Source organism: Podarcis liolepis (genome assembly GCF_965112155.1).
Source record: "Podarcis liolepis genome assembly, chromosome: 5".
Taxonomy (NCBI): domain Eukaryota; kingdom Metazoa; phylum Chordata; class Lepidosauria; order Squamata; family Lacertidae; genus Podarcis; species Podarcis liolepis.
In genome coordinates this window covers 55,357,691-55,380,981 of record NC_139556.1, presented here as the reverse complement: position 1 = coordinate 55,380,981, position 23,291 = coordinate 55,357,691, and the positions used below count along the sequence as shown (strand labels likewise).

The following is a 23,291-nucleotide window of genomic DNA, read 5'->3' as shown; positions in this document are numbered from 1 at the left end:
AACTTTCACATACATGTTTTGCACACTTATCTCCAGAACGACTCGGTCATGATAAGTACTGGTATGTTATATAGATCCATAGGCTCAGCACTCAATAAAAGGTTGCTATGTGACTGTGCAATCAGAGACGCAACAGCACCTAAGATGGGATACAGCTCTGCTATAAGGCAGCTTCTAGGACACTAATTACAGTTCCAGCACTCGGGGAACCTGTTAAGTGCCTAAAGCATGGGTAGGCAAACTAAGGCCCAGGGGCCGGATCCGGCCCAATCACCTTCTAAATCCGGCCCACTGACAGGCCTGGGAATCCGTGTTTTTACATGAGTAGAATGTATGCTTTTATTTAAAATGCATCTCCGGGTTATTTGTGGGGCATAGGAATTCGTTCATTATTATTTTTTCAAAATATAGTCCACCCCCCCCACAAGGTCTGAGGGACAATGGGCTGGTCCCCTGCTGGAAAAGTTTGCTGACCCCAGACAGCACTGTGATGCACCACCCCATGCACTACAGGCAACTACTAGTGGCACATAATATATCCATGCAGTGCTTTTCTTCTAGAAAAAATGGTGTCGGTACTCACCATGAAGTTGTTACAGTAAGTGCCACACTTCTAACCAGTGCTTTTCTTCCAGAAAAAGGTGCCAGTACTGCGCACCCTTGAGTACCCCCAGAAAAAAAAGCACTGCATCCGTGCATCATTTTATTTGTATGCCTCTTTTCCATGCTCAAGGCAGCTTATGAGAAAGATAATTACAATCATAACAAAAATAGCCATAAACAATAAATACAAAGTATACAACCAAATTGAAACAATTTCCACATAAATCATCATAAGATCTAAATTATACAAAAAATTAATATCAATAACAGCAACACACACACACACACACACACACAAACCCAACAAAACTTCCTAAACCATATCCCAGCCCTAGCATCTGTTCAGTTGGCTCAACTTTTGGAGTCAGTCAAGGCCCTGCCCTCCTAGGCCAGGTAGGAAAAGCCTAGCAAGACAGGGAGCAGGTCTTCCAGGACTCACAGCTGAGATGGTCTCCAGAGCTGGATCAGGGTGTCAGTGTTGGAGTGTTGAGGCCACAGCTTTGCCATTAGTTGGCCACATAGCCTTAGGCAAGCTGTTTTCTCTCAGCCACTGTCCCCCATCTGCTCGGGGGGGGGGGGATAATCCTCACTTCACTTTGAAGGGTTGTTGTAAGGATTATAACTAGATAATGCATGAGGAGCACTCTGAATATTTGAAAGCACTATGCAAATGTTAAATATTATGATAACAAGTGGGACCTACAACAAAATGGTGCAGCGTGGCGCACTCACTGTTAAGTGTTAAAGCTATTCCCTTGCCCCATTCCTGGTTTCTCATCCCCTCTCCGCAGCCAGTCAGCATTCCATGCCTTCTAAATATACCCAGTTTTTGGTCTCTCCTCTTTTAGGTTTTTCCCTCCCCTAAAGGATTTTTTTTGGGGGGGGGGGAGTAGCTTCTGTGAACCACTGGGTTATCCTGCGCATACCAGTGCTGCCTCCTTGTATCTGGGTGCTGATGTCTTGGTTACTTATGCAACCACACTCTGGTAACTGAGATTTCTGTTAGTATGTAGTAATAGCAGCAGCAGCAGCAGTAAAAATAATAATAGCCTCCAATAGTACAAACTTGTGGGTGTAGCTGGGAAACCAGGCATGTGACTCCTTCATGCTGAAGCAAAGTCTGTTCAGCGTTGTTTGTTTCTCTCCGTGGAGAATTCATTCTGGCTCAATCAGATCATGGTGCACTTTCTCTTGCGCTGCTCTTGGTAGGTGGAGTGCTTCCAAAGTGCATGTCTTGTTGCAGCAAGAATGGACAGAAAAACAAATGACTTGTGATCCCAGAAGACATGTCTGGCTCTGTTATCAAAATATTGCAAAACACCCTGGGCCCCTCTTCCTTCTCTTATATTCAGCATATATTTTAAAGAGTATCCTCTGGCTGAAAACATGGGATATATTATTCAGCTCTGTTGATTTACACACCGTAGTATCACATCTGCCTTTTAATGTGGGAATCTTCTTGGGTTAGCGTACACGACCACCATTCACAAATTCTGCTTTTCATAGTGTAAATGTCACTACAGGCAGCTCACCAGCTACTTTGCTCCCACCCCACATGGCCCATAATGCCCATAATCAGATACTATTCCATAATACAGAGTGGGACACTGGTTTCTGAATTGCCACCCTGCAGAGTTCACAAACTGTGGTCCACAGACACCAGTGAGCCTTGAGCTTCAGTCAAGTGGTCTCTGGCATGTGTGCAAAGAACATCCATTGAGCTAGAAATCCATTAGTTGCATTTTTCACATAGATATTCCTATTGATTTTTAAATGTATTGAAATTTCACATGTAGCATCTAGCGCAGTGCATTACATTTGCTAAACAAGAGGCAGAAACATCCTTAAATTGTCTGCCACTAACCTTAGCGATTTTCAAGTGACGGTGGATTCATCCCTTGTTTATATAGAGGATTGACTCCTCCTACTGGAAAGAAGGCAAAAACCTTCCAGTAGGAGGCGTGATCATCAGCAGGAACGTTTTCCTGCAGCATCTTCACGCAGAAAGCCTTAGTAAGTCAAATTTCCGTTTCCCCCTTCCATCCTTTTGGGAAGCCAGCATGTTCCTGTTTCTTCCGTAACCACCCAGGCACGCCCACCCGTCGCTTTCGGGTATGCGTGCAGTTCCTCCATTTTTCAGCTTAATTTGTCGCACTCCGTAGCATTCAGGGAAGCTTTTCATTGAAATCAGCGGCACTTGCTTATGTGCAAATATGATCAAGATCGAGCTGCAAGTAGGTTCAAGACCAAGGTTTGCAAGGCAATCGTGGCTGTCTAATCACTACCCAGCAAGGCTCGCGGGAGATTTCCTTCCCAATAAATGTACTGTCGAAGTCATTACTTTTGCACGCAGCAGAATATTAGGGGAATATTCAAAGATTAGGGTATGCCCTCCCACCACTGTAAAAATGTTTTGTGAGATTATAACTGCAATGCAATAAAAAAAATTAAGAAAGTAACGAAGCTGATCCATTGGCATGTTAACTCTCTTTGGAAGATTTGCAACTGATAAATTCTGACTTTGGACTGAATCGGCATGTAAAAGACTGCGGCGTTAAAGGAATTTCAAAAGCAATAGTTTGCCAACAGACCGGAAATCGACGGAACGCCTCTAAGCAAAATCATCTGCGCCAGTGAAAAATGGCTGTTAAAGGAGCTTCGGAGAACCCCGGAAAAAAGTCTCACAAACACCCGCCCTTCTCGGGTGGGAAGGCCCACTATTCCAATTGTGCGGGCAACCTCGTCCAATAGCTTTCCTCCTTGCGCTCCGTAGGCGGGACTACCCCGCTACCTTAAACGTGGGGGGAAGTAATGGGTTGTTTGAAAACAGTCGCGAGTGGAGAAATCTGGTGCTGATCTGCTGAGGAGAAAACTAGGCGAGAGAGAGAGTTTGTGGGCCAGAGTTTTATGATCAACAGCTTCTGGGTAAAAGCAAGAGGAGGAAAAGGGTGACTTTCTCACATTTTCATTCTTTAAGTAGCTGTTGGTTTAGGCTGCTAGGTCTTTGCCTCTCGTTGTCATTTGCTGCTGAAAAGAAACCAGAGATGCAAAGCAAGCGGCGTGCGAGCTCGGTGCAAAAATGTGAGCGGAAATCCCCGTATCTGAGCAAAAGGAGCTGTTCCTAAACGGCTTCTCGGCAATCGAGTTCGGCTCCATTTTTTAAAAAAGCGAATTGATAATACATTTTGGCTATAACGGTTGGGAAAGGGAAATAACAATTTTATGATTGCTGGCTTTTTTTGTGTTAGTGTTTCGTCATACTGCACCCCGATTTTATGCATGCCTTTTCGAAAATAAGTTCCACTGTATGCAATGAACTTTTGCTCCAGACAAGGGTGTGTTTCCTTAGACTGCACTTTTTGCCGATCCTGTGCAGTTCTGGGACATAAATTCCATTGTGTTCATAGATTTTGCAAGCGAGAAAATGGGCATAAGACTGCAATCTGTGGGCGGCATGTAATCCGAACCTTTGCATCTTTCCTCGGAAGGAAGACCCTTTCGTACAAAGTGCATAGAATCGAAGGTATTGTCAGCGGGGCTTTTCACCTGGGTCCTGTAGCAAGTCATTTCGGAAATTAGCCCAATGGAGTCCAAGGGGGCATGCTCCTAGGTAAGCGTGCAGTGGAATGGTGTGCGCCTTGCTGCAGATGCGCCCAGTTGCTTTAAGTAGGATTGTGGTGGGGAAAATGAAGTGCTGCTATCATATGTCAGTGGTCTTTTATTCGGTTTTTTGAAGGTCGCTGCTTTTGTGATCTGTTCTGGCTACTACTTGGGCTTGTTTAGATGCATCTAGACTTCCCACCTAGTTTAATGGAGGCTTCGATAAACTTATGCAGGGTGCCTTCGGATTCATTTTCAGTGCTTCAGTTAGGGGCTAGTGGCATTGTGAAGTGCGTGGCGACGACATTGGGGTTTAGATGGCATAATTTGCAGGTAAGTCGAGAGAACCAGTAAACTCCCTAACTTGGAGGTGGGACGCTGCGTAGCACAGTTGCAATTGGCCAGTGCAACCTCTCTTCCAGAGACTTGCCAATAAGTTTCGCTTATCTTCATTGCCTGATTGGGAAGGAATGTTTTCCCCAGGTCTGATTGGCTAGCGACTTTGATGGTGTTTTGCTTTTCCTGCAACACGTGGCTTGGCATTTGGTTTGCTGGAGTCGTGCGGTGCAGTGCTATTTGCCTAGTTGGAGTGCGATATTTCTCAGATATCCTTTATTTATGCTTGGTTCACTTTGCTGTTAGATGGCTTTGGATTTGAAGAAGGAAACTGACTAGAGAGTAGCTTTGGTTCTTTCAGACAGCATGGTTTTGTGATTCTTTGAGAAACAATAAGCCAGGTTTCAGCCTCTCATAATTGCTCAGCTACTAAATTACAATTTAGACTCTTTACAGAGTTTTATGCAACGCTTCAAAGGACACCTTGTGGGAACTAGGGCAGTGGAGTGTTTAGGGCAATGTGGAGACAGGTATTTGAAAATATGCTTCTCCTGGATCATGACAGCAATATTCTTGCCTCCTAATTTTTCTTAATGGTGAGACTTTAATGAGTGATACAAATTTGTGCATCAATAGAAACTGTCGTTTTGCAGCATTTCCCCCCTTTCTGATTGCTCACTGCCACAGAATCTAGTGATGGCCACAGACTTGGAGGATAAGGCTACCAGTGGCTATTACTGTAGGTGGTAGGCCAGTGAATACCAGTTTCAGTGAATCACCTGAGACCGTGTTCGTGTCCTGCTTGTGGACCCAGAAAGGCTGACCCAGAAAGGCTCTTCTTCTGCTTTTAGGATATAGTTCCAACCTGTGGTATGGGTAATGGATTCTGCAATACCCCTGGATAAAAACAGGAGGGTGCAGCAGAGGCAGGGCAGTGTATTTTAGTGCAATCTCGTTTTTTTTTTAAATGCTAGCACAGTTTAAAAAGCTCAGCACCAGTGGTTTAACATATGCCATGTAGCAATTATTTTCTATAGCTAGAGGATTTGTGTGCTTAAATGATTCCAGGGAATGGCTGGATGTGAAGAGGTGGTGGGATGATATTCTATTTGTTGTTAGGAAGGATACCAACTTTTGATTTGTGGAGATTCTGCCTGGCGGAAGCAAATTCTGGCATTGGTGGATCTGCTTGCTAGGTAAATGTTTACATGGTAAATTTCTGCCTGTCATATAGCTCTAAAGGCAAAAGAGGCCTGTGAGGTAAAACCTAGCAGTGCTTAGTTATTGAATGCTTATAGGTTACAACTTGGGTGCTTGTGCTTCAAAATATTTCAAAGACAAATCAGGAAGTGACTTGCGGATCTCAAACTGTTGTCGGTGTGCATTTATAATTAAGCCATTAGAGCGGCGTCATTACCTCTTTCCAAACTACATCTGGGAATCTGCATAAACACAGTAAATATGTTACTCATGTACTTAAGCAGATTCCCAGATGTTTACATTACAGGTTAGGTATGCGTTGCATGTTGACATACAAACAATTACTGACTTGCGTTAAGAACCGGTAGTAACAAGACTAGCCTTTTAATTCTTGTATAGCTCTTAACTACTTAAATAAGTTTATATTGAAGCTTGTGCTATTACAGTTCAGAACCTTACATTTAAACTGCCCTGTACTCAAGGGGGTGCATCTATAGACAGATTGATACATTTACTTACAGAGGAGAAATGCAGTCACAGAATGGGACTACACCATATATAATCTTGTCCCTAAAAGAGCTCTGGGATGTGGCATCCTGGGAGAATCAGTGATGTATATCAGCTTGTCTTGCAATGAATATCTAAGAGTAATAATATTTCATAACCACATTAGCATTAAGCCTTCTAATTAAGTACGGCTGTACAGCATTCAGTGTTATGCACAGTATGTAATTAATAGGGAGGCTCTGAGTATACTTTAAGAAAATAAATTAAGCTGTCTGTAAGGTCAAGAAAAGGTCTTTTTGAGAGGGTGGAGGTTGGTTAATCATAAGCTGTGTGCACATATCAATCTTCAAACCGCTTAAGCCAGCCATTTCAGAGACTCTGACTGCATAGGATTTAACTCGTTTACTTGCAATTTTGTGACCCTTGCATTTTTTATGCAAGCTTAACATAAATAGGATTTTGTAGGATCAGTTTCATTTCTTAGTACTGACTCTGAAGACTGCAGTTGTGAATCAGTTGTTCAAAACTTCAAGAACAGGCATCTTCCCGACCACAGCCTTGTGCTGGCTTAGTAAACTTCAAACATCAAAGGGCCTTCATGATTTGCTTGGGGCAGGAACAGCAAGGAGAGGAAAAAGAGGCAAAAGGTTCTTATTTCAGACATCAGACAATAGCATGAAGATAACAAAGGGCTAAATACAGAATGACCTTGACAGCTTGAGACACATTATCTAAGGCAATGCCCTGTGTTCCTTGATAGAACAAGTTCACTTGATTTTACTAACTGCACAGTCCTGTGCATTTTTAACAGTATTTATTATTACATTTGTATCCCATTTTTTCCTCTAAGTTCCTCACACAGCAAACCTGTGAGGTAGGTTAGAATGAAAAACAGTCACTGACCTAACGTCACCCAGCAGAGTGAGGAGTGGAACCCTGGTCTCCCAGGACCTAGTTTAATACTCTAACCTTTACACCACCCTCACTCAGGAGTAAAGTATCTCTCATTAAGTGCAATGAAAATTACTTCCTAGTTAGTGAGCAGTGCAGCCTAAAAGTGTTTTGAAATGTGTGGTATAGGGTTGACAACCTTTTTCAGGCTGTCATGGAGCTGACACAAATGCTTTTTTAAAAAATGCAGCAATTGCATTATTGCTCATCATAGCAGCTCTTTACTGGGTACGGGTAAGTGCCACCTCCTTAATATCTTCTCGTGTGGTAGGTGTGAAAGGCCGAGCTCCTCCAACTTTAAGCATAACCATTTGCACCTTTACCTGTAAGCCCCAATAATGGGACTTCCTTGAAAGTAAACATGGAAGCTAGAGGATAAAATTTAATAAACAAATCTCTAGGCCATGCGCTTCTCTATAACATGATAGCTTCTGGGAAGAACTGGAGTTTTATTTGATACATGACTGGGAGCCAAAGAAGTGAGAGCCCTCCACCACACCTTTTTATCAGCCCCAAGCAGAAAATGTTGAGTGGGCAAATCTCCAGGCTACAGTGAGGCAGCTCTATGGCTTCCTCTGTCGCTAAAGATACTTCCCCCACGCTCCCCCCCCACCTGGATTTTCGATGGTCTCACCCACTCGTCGCGTCGCGTCACGTCACACGCCCTTTCCCGTCCCCTCCATTTTGACACTCATAACTCATTTGTTTTCCAACTGGTTTTTTGTTTTGAACGCTCCCCTGTACCGCCCTCTCGGAGTCCCTTTTTCTATTGGCTGTCACGGGCCGCAGGGCGAGGCTGAGCCAATCAGGATCGGCCGCTCGTGGCCGTGTTGCTGGGCAGAACAAAAACAAACACCGTGTGGCGCAGCTCCGGGGCCGCCGCCTACGGTAATGTCCCCACCCCCACCACGGCCCCAGAAACGTGAGCACGGGAATGGGGGGTCTCCCGTTAGGGCTGTGCCCTCCCGCCTTTCGCGACGCCGAGCGGAGAGGGACGTACGTGTCTGCCGACTCCTCAGGAGGAAGGGGGCCCATTTCCTCGCCTTTCCGCCTCCCTTACGCCCGTCATTTGGCCGGTGTATTGGCCGCCCTGCCCCACCTTAGCTCTTGAACTGGCCTCACACGACCGATAACGCTCTCCGTAGACAGCGGAGGGGAGAGCTGCTGTTATGCTGAGTACAGGCCGTATCATTTATTGGGGCTTCCCATCGTTTTACCTCAGGAGTATATTCTTTCCCTCAGGAAGAGCTTTCTCCGTGATGTGAAGACCGTGCTCAGGAAAATCCTGCTGCTCTTTGAAAGCATTTTTATTTTGAGGCCGGGTGTTGATTTCAAGCGTGGCAGTTGGGTTTCCACGCAAAAGGCAGTTTGCCTTCCACTGCTGGCCTCACCTCCTAATGTGTAACTGCTGGGGAGCACTGAGCGGCTATGCTCTTTGTGGAGCAAAAGTGAAGACCAGCGTAGACCTAAGTCATTGAATGTGCACCTTGTAACATGCCCCAGAACCCTCTGCTGAACACAAGGGGTTTGTGGCAGGCAAATCAATGTTGAAATGGTTAATTGATGTTTGAAAACCACCATTGTCCTGCCTTATGCATCAAATGCCGATTCACTTATCTGTCAGCTTGAGTCTCAGCAAGCTAGATGATTGATCCTGCATTTTAATGCTTTTGGGGTCAGGATGAAGTTGCACTAATTTTTGTACAACACTCCCTCCACTGGATTATCTCAGTTTATGTGCACTGATTCCCCCCAACTTGTTCTTGGGACAACTGGATATCAGTACAGAGACTGTTAAAGTTCTCTGTATTTCTCAAAAAGATACCCCATTATGTTTACTTTTGCTGCTAAATGCTTATTCTTTAGAATCTGGTTAAGCATCGGAATATCCCCTTCTGTAAAATGCAATAATAAGGGGCTCACTGGACTTGGAAGTTTAATATTACAGAATCCATAATATTTCATTGCCAAAATTGTCTTCTGAAGAATGAGAGCATTACCTAACTTTGTAGTTGTTTACTATGCCACTTTGTCAGCATTATCTAAAGACACTTTTATTAGGGTTCATTAGTCAAGCTTTGGCATTTGAATTTAAGGCTTCAGCATACCTTAGTCTACTTACAATTTGAGTGACCACAAAAAGTATAACAATGTTATGAGTGTCTATTCTATTTTAATCGAATGAATTAGTCCTTGATGTGTACAAGTTTAATGAAGTTCAAATAAATGAAGCCCCTGTAAACAAGTTGCTTTTCAGGATACAATGGTGTGATTCAGACATAACAGCAAACCATAGCTTCCTGTTTTGAAAATGAATTATAGCAAGCTTGAGGCCCACCACACTTCATTCTCCCATCCAGAAAAGGAGACAGAAAGATTATGCCTTTGAATTTAAGCTTACCACTATTCCCTGTCTGTGGTCTGTTTAAAGTTAAAGTGAGAGAACAAGCTATGATTTGAAACCATTTGTTGTTACTAACTATAGGGTGAAGAAACCATAGCTCCTTAAATTTGGATATCAGGGAACTGTGAATAGTTTTACACTGAAGTTCCTTCAGAGAGGAGAAAGTACATAAACCTGAGGTATGGTGCAGTTTAATATTGTAGTGGGAAACCATTTCCCCATTACATCTGAACCAGGCCAGTTTTTTCACATGGAAACATCTTCAATAAAGCATTTAATGATTAACAAAAGACTTTTCACGACCATATTGACCCTCTTTACTTAATTTGGATTATGTTTATATTATTTGGTAATCTGGATTAATTTAATTTGGCATTCAGGATAAACAAATTGATTGGGTGAGTAGTCTGCTACCACATACCCTTTCAGTACTTTAGAGCTACAGGACTATTTTTGTTGTTGAGAATAATGATTTAATGTGTGTTGCCTGCCGTTCAGAAACGCAGGAACTACAACATTCTAAGTGCTGTAAGATAAAAAATGAAATGCCTTCTAAACCACAGTTTCCTTTACCATTTAAAGGTCTAGCAACAGATGTTGCTTGAAAACTTTAAAAAGATCAACTAACCATACAACCACTTCCCTTTCTTATTTTTAAAGTGTGTGTCAAACAAGTTGAACACAGGCAGTCATCTGCAGGAGGCAGGTTTTCCATATTATAGACTTCAGGCCTTCAAAAAATTCTGTACTTTTAGAGAACATGCCAGCGGTTTATTGCCAGATGGAGTGTATGTGTAATAGCAATCATGAACTGCGTCTCATCAGATACTTCATTAATTTTGCTGTTCTTGTAGCCTCAGGCTCACAGTTGCCACAAAACCAGGATGGTTTAGCAAGCATGGCTTGCAGTATGTGGCAGACCTGTATTTGTGCAGTCTGATGGCTTGTAGATTTCCAGGCCAGTAGTTCCCAGGCATGTAACAGAAGTGAGAAGAGTTTTCTTCTTAATGAATTTTGTTTTGTTCCTGTCCTACACATCCCATTTACCCTTGTGTTAGAGTTAATTTGTTTATGCTGCAGCACCACACCTCATGGTGTTGGTATGTAGTACTTTTACAACATTTGTGTGTGGTTATGCTGTTAAATTAGAAGTTACGGTAATTCTGTGGTTTTAAACTAGTGGGTTACTATCTAGAACAAGGATACCCCCAAGGATTCAGCATTGTCTCATTCTGCTGTCCTAAGAGATGTGTGGGGAGAGTTTTGGTTTGCTTGCCACTCCCTACTCATGCTGTCACTTAGAAATTATTTTAATTTCATAAAGAGTTGTACATTTGCATATCTGCAAGATACTGAAGATACATAATTCCAATGTTAAATTATCGTACATTTTTCTATATAAACATTGTGGTTTTCCTTTGGATTTGAAGGAGAGTTGATGCATGTAATGGAATACTCTACCAAGAGGACTGAAATTAACCTTACAAGCTAATAAATCAACTCTCCAATCTTCTACCTTTTGAGAGATCTGAGGAAACTCTTCTATCGAAAGGAAAGTGCTTCAGAACATTGCAAACTTCTGAATGATTGGCTAAGGTAATGTTGAAAAACTCTTTGCTATGAGGTATGATGTGAAAGACCTGATGTCATAATCTCACCACTCAACAATGCATAGTGTTTGCTAGATAAAAGGTGGGGGAAGGAGGGAAAAAAAACTTGGGGCAGATACTGCCTGGGAACACAAATGAGACTGCTGAATGTTTAATGAAAGCTACACAGGTAAAAATTGTGATGCAAGATATAAGATCTGTTAGGATTATCTGCATGCTTTCCCTCTAGTGGAAGTGTTGTAGCTATGCTATCTAAAACAAATGTGATTAGATTTGGATGATGCCAACTTATTTGAGAGTACTACCATGGGGTAAAACACTGGATGAGCTGCAGGTTGGAGGTGAACAGAGAGCAACAGGAATTCCCAGAAGGTGGTGATCTGTTCTTAGAGTGAAAGAATAAATACAAATAAAGTATCTTTTTCGTTGTTTGATCTGCATGGTATTTTGACAGGACTGATAAAACAATGGAACAATTGCCAAAAAACAGGTGCTATCCCTACAAAATACCTAAGCAGAACTGGTGCTATATAAATATTAAAACATGGTAGTAAGACTTGCAGCCTAAATAATTTCTATTTTGTTGATGTACATAGGTACATAGATACATAGATGCAAACACTCACACATTCACTAGATAAATAAATAAAAATGCTAGTCTTAATTAAATTTATACCTCAGTCCTGAACTTGGATGGCAAACAAGCAACTTTCTGTTTTTCCACTGCAAAGTAGAAATAATGATTATGGGTTGTTCGGATAAATGAAGTAAAAGAAAATTTTTATTATGTATTTATAGTCTATAAAAGCATTTCAAGGCAGTATAGGTATGAGAATAAAATCAACAAAAATATGCATAAAAACAAATACTGAGTGGGTTAAAAAAGAAAATTCATATTACAAAGGCCCATCTAAATAGTATAGTTTTCCAAAAAATGTCTGATAGAAGGGAGGGATGATTCCTGCCAAACTTCTGCTTGTAGGAATTTACAAATCCTAAGCTTAAGAGAAGTCTTTGGAACAAGAGAATAACTTGGCTGATTCAGTTTCAATAATAAAAATAATAGAAATTTTGCATAAGGTTTAATGTTTACAAAATATTGTGTGTTACAATTTTATCAAAGAAAATACACTGCACAGCTACAGTTTCTATAGTTCTAATTGCACTAAAAGGTTCTATTTTTGTGTTTAGGTCTGAAACAACAATATTAAACAATTTTTTGCGTTTGGTTCAGTTACTGTAAAACAGCTATGGAAATAGGAAATGAGCAGACATACAACATCAACTTGACAGGTAAGGAATCAGCCCAATTCATTTGCGGTCTTTGATGCTTGAAACGCTGCAAAATGCATTTCCATTATAGAATGGAACACATAACTAAACAAAGTTTTTTAAATTGAGAAAATTGTTCCTAATACCTGTACTTATTTAAGCTCTGACATATGCTACTGGGTTTGTTAATGACTTTGTTGTTCTAATTTCACAGTATCCCATTCCATATGCTCTTGGATTTGCATGTTGCATTATTATAAGAAGTTGAACTAGGTCTTTGTCACTTATTATTTTCAAAAATCCCCTTGATTTTTTTACTTTTGGAAAATACATATTCCTGTGTAAAGTAACTACTGTACAATAATCAAGCCCCCCCCAAATTCTAATGTTTTTATTAAAAATATATATTCCACCTTTCCATATTTGTATAGTAATTGTTCAAATCACAGTGAATAAACAAAACAATTTAAAAATCAAAGCTTTTGTATAAATCTCGCATCTGTATAGCACTGCAAGCACAAGAAACACAAAAATACATTTAAGACACAGACACCTGTAGGCTTGATGAAAAAGACATGTCATAAGCTGTCCACTGTTATACATATGAATGTGGCTTACAAATATAAAAGTGGGGCTGTACTTCAGCCACATCATTAAACAAACCCTTCATGAATATAATTTGCAATAGGTAAACTACAATTTTGTTGCGATATATCCCACTGTGACTATAATACCATGTTAGCTTTTGTCAACTGATTCTCCCTCCTCCACCAAATGCCCCTGAAACATTTCTTCCTGTTCTCACCCAATAATTAGTTTGTCACTTTTGCAGGAGAGCTGCAAGAACTAAATCTGTCAAGGATTGTTAAAAACATTTTTTTTTTTTTTGCATGATGCTTAGAATGGCGTTGGAACTTTTACCATGTTGGAAATTTGTGTGATTTTAAAATTACTTGCCAATAGCTAAACCTTCCTGTATCTTTCTGTTTTTGAGAACTGGATAATCTGAGTGATACTCCATTTTCCGGTGATGAAGAAAATGGTGGAACTGAGGAAATAAAACCTGAAATCAATGGTAACTGGAACGCTGTAACGTCTATTAATGAAGCTAAGATCAATGCCAGAGCAAAGAGGAGACTGAGAAAAAACTCTTCTAGAGACTCTGGAAGAGGAGATTCAGTGAGTGATAATGGGGAAGCACTGAAGAATGGAGTCATAGTACCAACAAGTCCAAAGGGAAAGCATCTGGATAGGCGATCTCGTTCAGGAAAGGGAAGGGGTCTACCCAAGAAAGGTTGGTGTGTTTTGAATTCACAGCAAACAGAAATAACCTATTGAGAGTTTATCTAGGTTTAGATTGATCTTCATTTTGTACTTATTCCTAAATGTTTTGTTTTACATTAATTTGATAGCAACAAGAATGTAGACACAGTAGAGATCTGCATAGTTTATATCTGCATGTATAATACTTTTCTAATTTAGAACTCTGAAATTTTAAGGTTCATAATTTTAATATGAACATTGTTAATAAAATAAAACCAACACAAATACTTGGAGACTTGATAATGACTGCTGCAGATAGCTTATGCTGTTCTATTTAGCCTGATTAAAAATATTGCCTCCTGTCTTGTTCATATTAGGAAGATAGTGAACAGTGTCAGCTTCGCTGTTCAGCTTCTGTGAGCCTTTCATGTGAATTTGAAAACTAGATTTCTATGAAAGGTTAGAGTGCAGTAATAAGACAAAAAATAACACTGACTTGTAGTCTGGTTCTCATCTTTGCTGTTAAACTTTTTTTCAGGTGGATCAGGAGGCAAAGGTGTTTGGGGAAAACCTGGGCAAGTGTATGATTTGGAGGAAGTAGACATTAAAGATCCCAACTATGATGATGCTCAGGTAAGGAAAATGGTTAGTTTCCTCATCTGATGAGTGCCCCACCCCTGAACAGTTATTTCATCTAAAACTGATGATGTAAGTAGTCTGTGTTTTTCACTGACTCTTTCTAGTCTTGATAAAAACAGAAATTGGGCATAAAACCTCAACTCTATTTAGCCACAGACATTTAATTCTGTGCTTAGTTAACAGCTCCTAGAGGAGGAGAAAACAGCAGTGGCCCAGTGATAGAATCATCGACCGGGAAGGAGCAAAACATAGGGGTTTGAAGCAGCATTTGCTGTGCTGTTCTGCTCACCTGACAGATAAATTGGGATGGTGGAATTGAAGTGTGGCTGAAGAACACACTGTGAGCTGTTTTTCATATCAATCTTCAGCTATAGCTGCATTTCTCCATTTTTGGATTAGTTCAACAGCTTACCTCTTCCTTCTTGGAGTAGTTGAAACTGATGGCAGCAACTGAAGAGAACAAAGCCATTACTCATAGAAGCCTGACTGACAGTATTAAAGGGATTATGAATGGAAAGCCTGTGAAAATTTATGGGGAACTATGTTCTAAAACTGAATTGTTCTGAGCCTCCCAAATATAAATTTTGTTTTATTAAATTTGTTGCATCTTTGTTTAAAGCAGGATAACTGTGTCTATGAAACAGTAGTTCCACCTTTGGAAGAAAGAGCATTTGAGAAAACGCTAACTCCAATAATCCAGGAATATTTTGAACATGGGGATACTAATGAAGTTGCGGTATGTCTCATGACTTATATTTTGGAAATTGCAAGCAGTGATTAATGAGATTTAAAATAGTTCTTTCAAGAGTGGGGTACTTAGGTCCTTAACCATCAACCATAAAATCCTTCTGGACCGTCATGAGGGGCTGGGAGCTGGGGGCACTGTCATACAGTGGTTCCGCTCCTTTCTCCTGGGCTGTGTTCAGAAAGTGGTGGTGGGAGTGTTCAGACCCCTGGGCTCTCACTTGTGGGGTGCCTCAGGGTTCTGTCCTCTCCCCCATGCTTTTCAACATCTACATGCAGCCGCTGGGAGAGATCATCAGGGGGTTGGGGCTGGGTGTTCATCAGTATGCAGATGATACCCAGCTCTACCTCTCTTTCAAATCAGAACCAGTCAAGGCGGTGAAGGTCCTGTGTGAGTGCCTGGAGGTGGTTGGAGGTTGGATGGCGGCTAACAGATTGAGGTTGAATCCTGACAAGACAGAAGTACTGTTCTTGGGGGACAGGAGGCGGGCAGGTGTGGAGGATTCCCTGGTCCTGAATGGGGTAACTGTGCCCCTGAAGGACCAGGTGCGCAGCCTGGGAGTCATTTTGGACTCGCAGCTGTCCATGGAGGCACAGGTCAAATCTCTGTCCAGGGCAGCTGTTTACCAGCTCCATCTGGTACGCAGGCTGAGACCCTATCTGCCTGCAGACTGCCTCGCCAGAGTGGTGCATGCTCTGGTTATCTCCCGCTTGGACTACTGCAATGCGCTCTACATGGGGCTACCTTTGAAGGTGACCCGGAAACTACAACTAATCCAGAACGCGGCAGCTAGACTGGTGACTGGGAGCGGCTGCCGAGACCACATAACACCGGTCTTAAAAGACCTACATTGGCTCCCAGTATGTTTCCGAGCACAATTCAAAGTATTGGTGCTGACCTTTAAAGCCCTAAACGGCCTCGGTCCTGTATACCTGAAGGAGCGTCTCCACCCCCATCGTTCTACCCGGACGCTGAGGTCCAGCGCCGAGGGCCTTCTGGCGGTTCCCTCACTAAGAGAAGCCAAGTTACAGGGAACCAGGCAGAGGGCCTTCTCTGTAGTGGCGCCCTCCCTGTGGAACGCCCTCCCACCAGATGTCAAAGAGAACAACAACTACCAGACTTTTAGAAGACATCTGAAGGCAGCCCTGTTCAGGGAAGCTTTTAATGTTTGATGTATTAGAGTATTTTAATATTTTTTTTGGAAGCCGCCCAGAGTGGCTGGGGAAGCCTGGCCAGATGGGCGGGGTACAAATTATTATTATTATTATTATTATTATTATTATTATTATTATTATTATATTTTATTTATTGTGTTACTTTTACAATTTCTGTCTTTTATAATAATTAGTGGCATAAACACAGACTTTTATTAGATTATGAAATGTGGGTCTGTTGGTTGCAGATTAGTTTGATGGCATCTAGTAATAATTTTTATTTTTTATTATCAGTGGTTCATTAATTGCCTTCTAAACAACAGTCTCAAGGCACCTTACACATCGGATAAAAACAGTTAAAAACACAAAAGCAAGCCAGTGTATTTAAAACAAGACTAAAACCCTAAGAAAGTTGACACTCATGGTAATGACTGGTAAATTTTATAGGTAGAAATGGTACCTTTCTTTAAAATCCATATATTTAGATTGAACTCCTCTCTCCTGCTACTTCCACAAAAATATAGTAAGAATTAAAATTGCTCCTGAGTGATTCCCAAATAAGTCATATTCACAGTAGTTCCATTGAATTGATTTAAGTAACTTTCATCCATTGATTTCAGCGGGTCTCCTCTGACATACGGTAATTGGACAATTGTCCCTTATGTCAAAGGAGTTTACTTAACTTGCAAACACATTAGTTAGAGAATTTCTCTTACTATACTGGTTCCATAAGAGAGACATTCTTCCTTGCTTGTTTTTTCTCTCTCATCTCTACTATAAAACTCATGGGCACTTGAACTAAAATAAAATGACTGCTTATTTTACTTTCCACATATTTAGGAGATGCTGAAAGACCTCAATCTTGGTGAAATGAAATACAGTGTACCAGTGTTGGCTGTATCATTGGCTCTGGAGGGAAAGGCCAGTCACAGAGAAATGACATCTAAACTTCTTGCTGACCTGTGTGGGACAGTAGTTGGCAAACAAGACGTTGAAAAATCATTTGATAGGCTTCTCAGAGAGATGCCAGAATTGGTATTGGACACTCCCAGAGCACCACAGGTTTGTTTAAAATACCTATTATCAGTGCTATTTTTCTAGAAAAAGAGGTGCCAGAACTCACCATGAACGTCTCCCTTGTTCTCTTATAATGGCAATGACATCCACTTGAGAGGTGACGGAACTGAGTTGCTGCGAGTTCTGGTTGAAAAAAGCCTTGCCTATTATTAATTATAATTTGTTTCTGTGGTAACATCTGTTGCTCACATTTATTAAAGTACTTTTATGGCATAAAGGTACACAATAAAATCTTTATCTAAAGTTTTGATACCCCTAATGGCTAAATCATTAGAATTTATATGCAAATTCCATCACAGCACAATGTACCTTAACTTTCTGTGTCCTAGAACTCCTTGTCTTCCCTGCTACCACCCAATGTATTGTATTATCTTTTCTGTATTGTGCCAGTATATTCTTATTTATTACATTTGTAGCTGCATGTAATTGGCTCTTCTGTTTATGTAAAATTAAGAAATGTAGGCAGCTGAGGTAGCAGCACTGCCTGTACTGCTGCTTGAACCAGCCCGAGAGGGAAACAGCAGGGGTACTTGGGTATGGCTTCCTTCTCCCATTTTGGGGGTGTACTACTGCTTCGTGTGACATTGTGACTGATCAAAGAAACCCTGTCTATCTCAAATTTAATCTGTAAGACATATTTCTTTTTCATGGCAGTTGGTGGGCCAATTTATTGCAAGAGCAGTCGGAGATGGGATTCTTTGCAATAGTTACATAGATGGTTACAAAGGCACTGTGGACTGTGTCCAGGCTCGGTAAGTGCATTGCCCTTCATAGCTGGGGTTCGCAATTAAAGGTGATAATCCAGTAAAAATTTTGTATTTGCCAGGTTAAAGAAGGCTTACCTATTATTTTTTAAGAAATAAAAACATCAAAGATTGGGGTTTATACTCTTTCTTGAAAAGTTATGAAGATAGAATGTTTCTGCTGCCTCCTTCCATTGCATAGCTTGTGGAATATTTAATACCTAAAGGCAGTGAATGGCTAAAAGTACAGAATTCAGAGAAAAGCTTTAGATAAATAATGGAAATTTAAGGAATAATCAGCAGCTGCTAAGTTTGGATGTTTAGGGCATCAGTTCTAAAAGTGTTAGAATATTGAGGTGCTAGAGCCTTAGATAGAAGAAACAGAAGCAATTATCTCAAACATCTGGGTATGATGGATATAGGGTACTCTATGTCATGGACTATATTTTTAAAGAAAATTCACCAAGGAAGCATGCAGGTAGTGTCCTTTCAATCAAGAAACATATATCATATCTTAAATAGTAGTTAATAATAGTTCCCTGCTGCAGGATTATTTTGGGAAATAAACTAATGTGACTGTTATATTCACTGTGAAAACTTTGAAAAATAATTTGAATTGGATTGATGATTTGTAGTGAACAAGCTACAGCTTTTTGACCTAAGTTAATGCTGAACACAAGTTAATATTAGGTCACTTTGTTACAATAGCAGTCTTGGTGTATAAATCTTGCATCTCATTGTTAATGCAGATTTCTACAGTGTAGTTTAAAGGCTTAATGGTGAATGTAAAGATTCTTAAATATGTTTGCTTTTATTTGCAACTCTCCTTTCTCTTCACAGGGCTGCTCTGGATCGAGCTACTGTATTGCTGAGTATGACCAAAGGTGGAAAACGCATTGACAATGTGTGGGGATCAGGAGGCGGGCAGCAGTCTGTAAAACATCTTGTTAAAGAGGTAGGTAATTAAGTTCAGCTGTTCATTAGTGGTTAACTTTTATATCCAGTTAACAGGACTGGTTCAGTGTTACAAGGGGCCCCTTGACAACATGTTTTTGGTCTTCCCACTCTCCTCCTGCACCTCCAAGCAGGCCTAATGTTTCTTGCTGCACCATATAAAGCGAACAAGGCAGAGGTGGGAGCAACTGCTGCCCAGTGCCTTTGCCACATCGTCTCAACTTGCTCACAAGCTGTCTTTCAGTGGTATTCTACTACCACTGGCTGTTCTTCTTGCATGCTTTCTGAGTGGCCCCATTGAGTGGTATCCTCTGTTCTGCCACAAAAAGTGAGAGTGCAAGTAGGAAGAGACGTAGGGTAAACTACTGGACAAAGCAACTGATGCCTCTTTGTTTGTTACTAATGCATTGTATATTATTAAATTCATGATTATTCATTCATGATTACATATGTACTGAACAATATTTCATTTCCATTTCATTTATATCTCATTTACAATAATTAATACATAATTTATCTTTTGGGATCTTGCCTGCATTATATAATGAATTCATATATTTTTTGTATTTATCAAAAAAGCATTGACCACTGTGCCATAGAGGGTGCTCATCAGTAAACATTTAATTTAGAAATTGAAATACATTGTGGATTTCAGAATTGTAAACTTTTTAACATCTGGTCTTATACATTTTTGTATTTTTAATCTACTAGATTGATATGCTGTTGAAAGAATACCTTCTTTCAGGAGATGTTTCTGAAGCAGAACGTTGTCTCCAGGAGTTAGAAGTACCACATTTTCACCATGAACTTGTATATGAAGTAAGGCAGGATTGAAACGTGTGTTTTTTTTACAGCATAGTATTATAACTGTCATTGTAAGTTTAGTTCTGAAGTTACAAACTTTAACAAGCATAATGATTTTTATGTTGAAGGAGCTTTATTGAGAGCTTCTCTTTGGTGGTACTATTTTACACTTGCTTGTAAGCTGAGAAAGATGCTTCCTACAGTAGCCTGCATAACCTGTACCTTTTATACTAGTTTATTTCCCTAATAAAATGCCTGGTAAATAAAAAGACTGAAGTTCCTTCTTAAGTAATTCATTGACTACCTCTTACTTCATTTTCAATGAAGGGAATATCAATACTGCATATTATTGTTCATTTCAAAAGAGAATGTTTTCATATCACCTTTGGCTTCCTTTTATACTTTTTACTGGCTTCAAAAGCATGTTCTCTATTACACTTTGTGGGATTACCAAAAATGGACCTGAACAGCAAAGTATAGGAATGCATAGTATCAAATTCCTTGAAATCTCTAGATGCCTTTCACATTATTATGAGAGATTTTCTCTTCTCAAGCTTGTTTTTGTGCTTTCCATAATATCCTTTTCCCTCTGCAGTATAGTTATGTTTGTTACTTGCTTAAAATATGTACTTTCCCACCATTTCTACCTGAACATTCAGTTCATTTGATTTTACATTTTAGGCAGTTGTGATGGTTTTGGAATCAACTGGAGAAACAAACTTTCAAATGATGCTTAATTTGTTGAAATCCCTCTGGAGGTCTGCTGTCATTACTATGGACCAAATGAAAAGAGTAAGTGTGCCTAACAGATTTCCAAGCATTTCCTGTTAAATATCCTTATAGCTGAGAAGATTGGGTTGCATTTATTTTTGTTTATTAACATTAAATGAACAGCCCTAGAATTAGATCAGGGAACACAAATTTTGACTTCGTTACAGAATTTGAGGGTTTTCAACGATATTTTTAAAAAGAAAATCTAGGAAGAATGTAGAAATCTGTCTTGTACAAAGTCAGATTGGTAGTCTGTTAAGTTTAGTAATGGTGGCTCTATTGTCACTTGCTACCTAATATTCAGGGGCAGATCTACTAGAAGACACTTTAGTCAACATTGCTTTAAATTTTTGGGTTTTGTAGACCGAATTTGAGTCACACAACTCAAATCATTCTATGATGCATCATGCATGTATATAACATTTCCCTAATTTTCATCTCCCATAACTTGAAAACTATAAGGCATAGGAATTTTTTTATTCACACCAGTGACTTTGACATGTGAGATAATCCAGTACAACAATTTTATTCAAAATGTGAGATGTAGTAGTTATGATGATGGTGATGAATTGTCATGGAACAACCCAATTGAAGAAGGCAACAGTGGTTACCCAGACTTCATTGCTGGTTGCGTAAGGGCCCCCATCACAGTTTAAGTTCCAGGGCCCCAAAAATGTAGGTCTGCCGCTGCTAATATTTTAACTGTAGATACTGGGGACTAAATTAGTATGACGTCTGGCAACAGATATAAAAGATATATAATTATATATATTTAAGTGAAAGTTAAAGGTAACATACCCATTTAGATAAAAACATTTTACTTAAAGTTTACTTAATTCATACTGAAAATTCCTGAGATAATGAATTTTATTCTAATTTTGATGTTGCAGGGCTACGAACGAATTTACCGTGAAATCCCGGACATTAATCTTGATGTGCCACATTCATACTCTGTGCTTGAGCGGTTTGTAGAGGAATGCTTTAGAGCAGGAATAATTTCCAAACCAATGAGAGACCTCTGTCCTTCCAGGTACATACTTAAGGATCACTGTGTCAGAGAGGTAGCTGTGCAGCAAATTAAGTCCAAGGGGTGCAAAACCTAGCTAGTTTGTCAACAGAATTTAATCAAGTCAGATTGGCAACTTATCATTTTTTTTATTGCATGGTAGTACAGGCTGTCTTAGGACTGGTGCTGGGTAAAGGGGTAGAATAGCTTGGAATCTCTGATCCAAACTTCCATTCTAAATCCGAGCATGTGGTTTGAAGGCCCAAGAGGCCAGTCACCTTGTTGAAGTGAATTAGGTGCGGTTCTAGTCAGTTCCTGAATGGGTGACCACCTGGGAACTATGTGTTTGCCACATTGGGTTCTACAACTGAAGAAAAACAGCATATAAATATGAGAGAGTAAGACTATGGATATTTCACTTGTCTTCCTGTTGCTACATTGTGCTTTTTCAGATATTGCTAATCTTCTTCTGTGCTGTAGCTGCTTTTAATTTCTTTCCACTTCTGCTAGGATGATTGGGGTCAGAGGAAATTGGTTATTATTTATAAATTTATTTATTTATAAATTATTTATATTATTTATAAATTTACGTAACTTATTATAACCCTGTTGAAGAATTCTTAGATTCCTGCAGAATAAATGATTTTGAAGCATAACCCTCGCCAAAACTAGGATATTAACTGAGCCAATTCTGGAATCTCGATCTATTCTTAAATGTCAGAGTACGGTTCTCCTTTGTAGATTCCTGGCTTTGGGTCTTGCACTTTAATGCTCCAAACTTTCCTCCCCTGCCCCCATCAGAGTTCGAATAGAACAGAGCAAATGCAAGTGTCTATAATTTGCATACATATAACTAACCACACTGCTTTGAGGGTGATTTACACTTTTTTATTGCAAATTAACTTTCTGCCCTCCTCTTCATATGGCCAAGTTTAAGGGATATACTGAAAGCTAATTGTATATTTAATTTTAGGGGAAGGAAGCGCTTTGTAAGTGAAGGAGATGGAGGCCGCCTGAAAGCTGAAAGCTACTGAATGAACAAACTCTTGCAGCTGTAGATGTTTAAGGGAATATATATGTATATATTCTATAGTAAGAGTTGCTTAGCACAGTTCATTTATTTTTTAAGAGATGCACTTGTTTTGGGGAACAAATACCTTCTGACGGTTTTATAAACTTGTGTTCACAAGGGAAATTCTTCAGTTTTCTTTTCTCTGGAGCTATAGTTGGGACAGAACAAGTAACAACCTTTCTGTGGAGGTTTGCTAAAATAAGCTACTATTCTGGAACTGCCATATGTTTGACCTAATCATTCCATGTTTGCATTGATGCCTGCCTGCCACTCCTTTGTTTTAATGACAGTGCTTTTATAGTGAAATCACTGGTTTATACAAAGCTTTATAGAATGGGTCATTAAGCTGCTGGAACCCTATTTTGGCTGCTGCTGGGAGAAAAAAGTTTTTTTCTTTGTTTTAAAGAATCTAAGAATTTAGTTTGATCATAAGATGTATTCATCTTTTTCCAGGGGAACAATTGATTTGCTCTTAAATTAATTCAGCAAATGGTGGCTGGAACATCTATTTTTTCTACAATACTGGAAAAACGAACAGTTCTGATAGAATGTATTGCAAAATAAACTTTTGTGAAGCAGA

At 39.9% G+C, this 23,291-nt stretch overlaps 1 protein-coding gene and 1 long non-coding RNA gene across 21 annotated transcripts; one reads left to right on the top strand and one right to left on the bottom strand.

Moving 5' to 3' along the window:
• Positions 1 to 690: 690 nt before the first annotated feature.
• On the bottom strand, positions 691 to 7,822 carry LOC310707699. Its single transcript, XR_014526667.1, has 2 exons — positions 6,259 to 7,822; positions 691 to 1,836 (listed from the first exon to the last, which is right to left on the bottom strand). It is a non-coding gene; the product is annotated as an uncharacterized lncRNA (long non-coding RNA).
• On the top strand, positions 2,543 to 23,291 carry PDCD4 (programmed cell death 4). Of its 20 annotated transcripts, none has more exons than XM_083504988.1 (14): positions 3,422 to 3,551; positions 4,011 to 4,213; positions 11,032 to 11,197; positions 12,403 to 12,504; positions 13,478 to 13,777; positions 14,285 to 14,379; positions 15,008 to 15,121; positions 17,125 to 17,346; positions 18,016 to 18,113; positions 18,945 to 19,059; positions 19,770 to 19,877; positions 20,544 to 20,654; positions 21,524 to 21,663; positions 22,613 to 23,291. In XM_083504988.1, the coding sequence occupies exons 4-14, from the start codon at positions 12,462 to 12,464 to the stop codon at positions 22,671 to 22,673; spliced, it is 1,407 nt and encodes a 468-aa protein (XP_083361114.1). In that variant the 5' UTR covers positions 3,422 to 3,551; positions 4,011 to 4,213; positions 11,032 to 11,197; positions 12,403 to 12,461; the 3' UTR covers positions 22,674 to 23,291. The 20 variants fall into 20 exon arrangements, with proteins under 20 accessions (XP_083361118.1, XP_083361129.1, XP_083361113.1 ...); XM_083504999.1 differs by having other exon boundaries at positions 3,426 to 3,551; positions 4,092 to 4,213; positions 15,005 to 15,121; XM_083505000.1 differs by having other exon boundaries at positions 3,431 to 3,528; positions 15,005 to 15,121.

What these genes read in the sequence shown, in the direction of transcription:
- PDCD4 (XM_083505003.1), top strand. Translation starts at nt 12,462, where the DNA reads ATGGAAATAGGAAATGAGCAGACATACAACATCAACTTGACAG. An exon ending in AAGGGGTCTACCCAAGAAAG is followed by an intron (nt 13,778 to 14,284) that starts GTTGGTGTGTTT and finishes ACTTTTTTTCAG; the next exon opens with GTGGATCAGGAGGCAAAGGT. An exon ending in GTGGACTGTGTCCAGGCTCG is followed by an intron (nt 18,114 to 18,944) that starts GTAAGTGCATTG and finishes TTCTCTTCACAG; the next exon opens with GGCTGCTCTGGATCGAGCTA.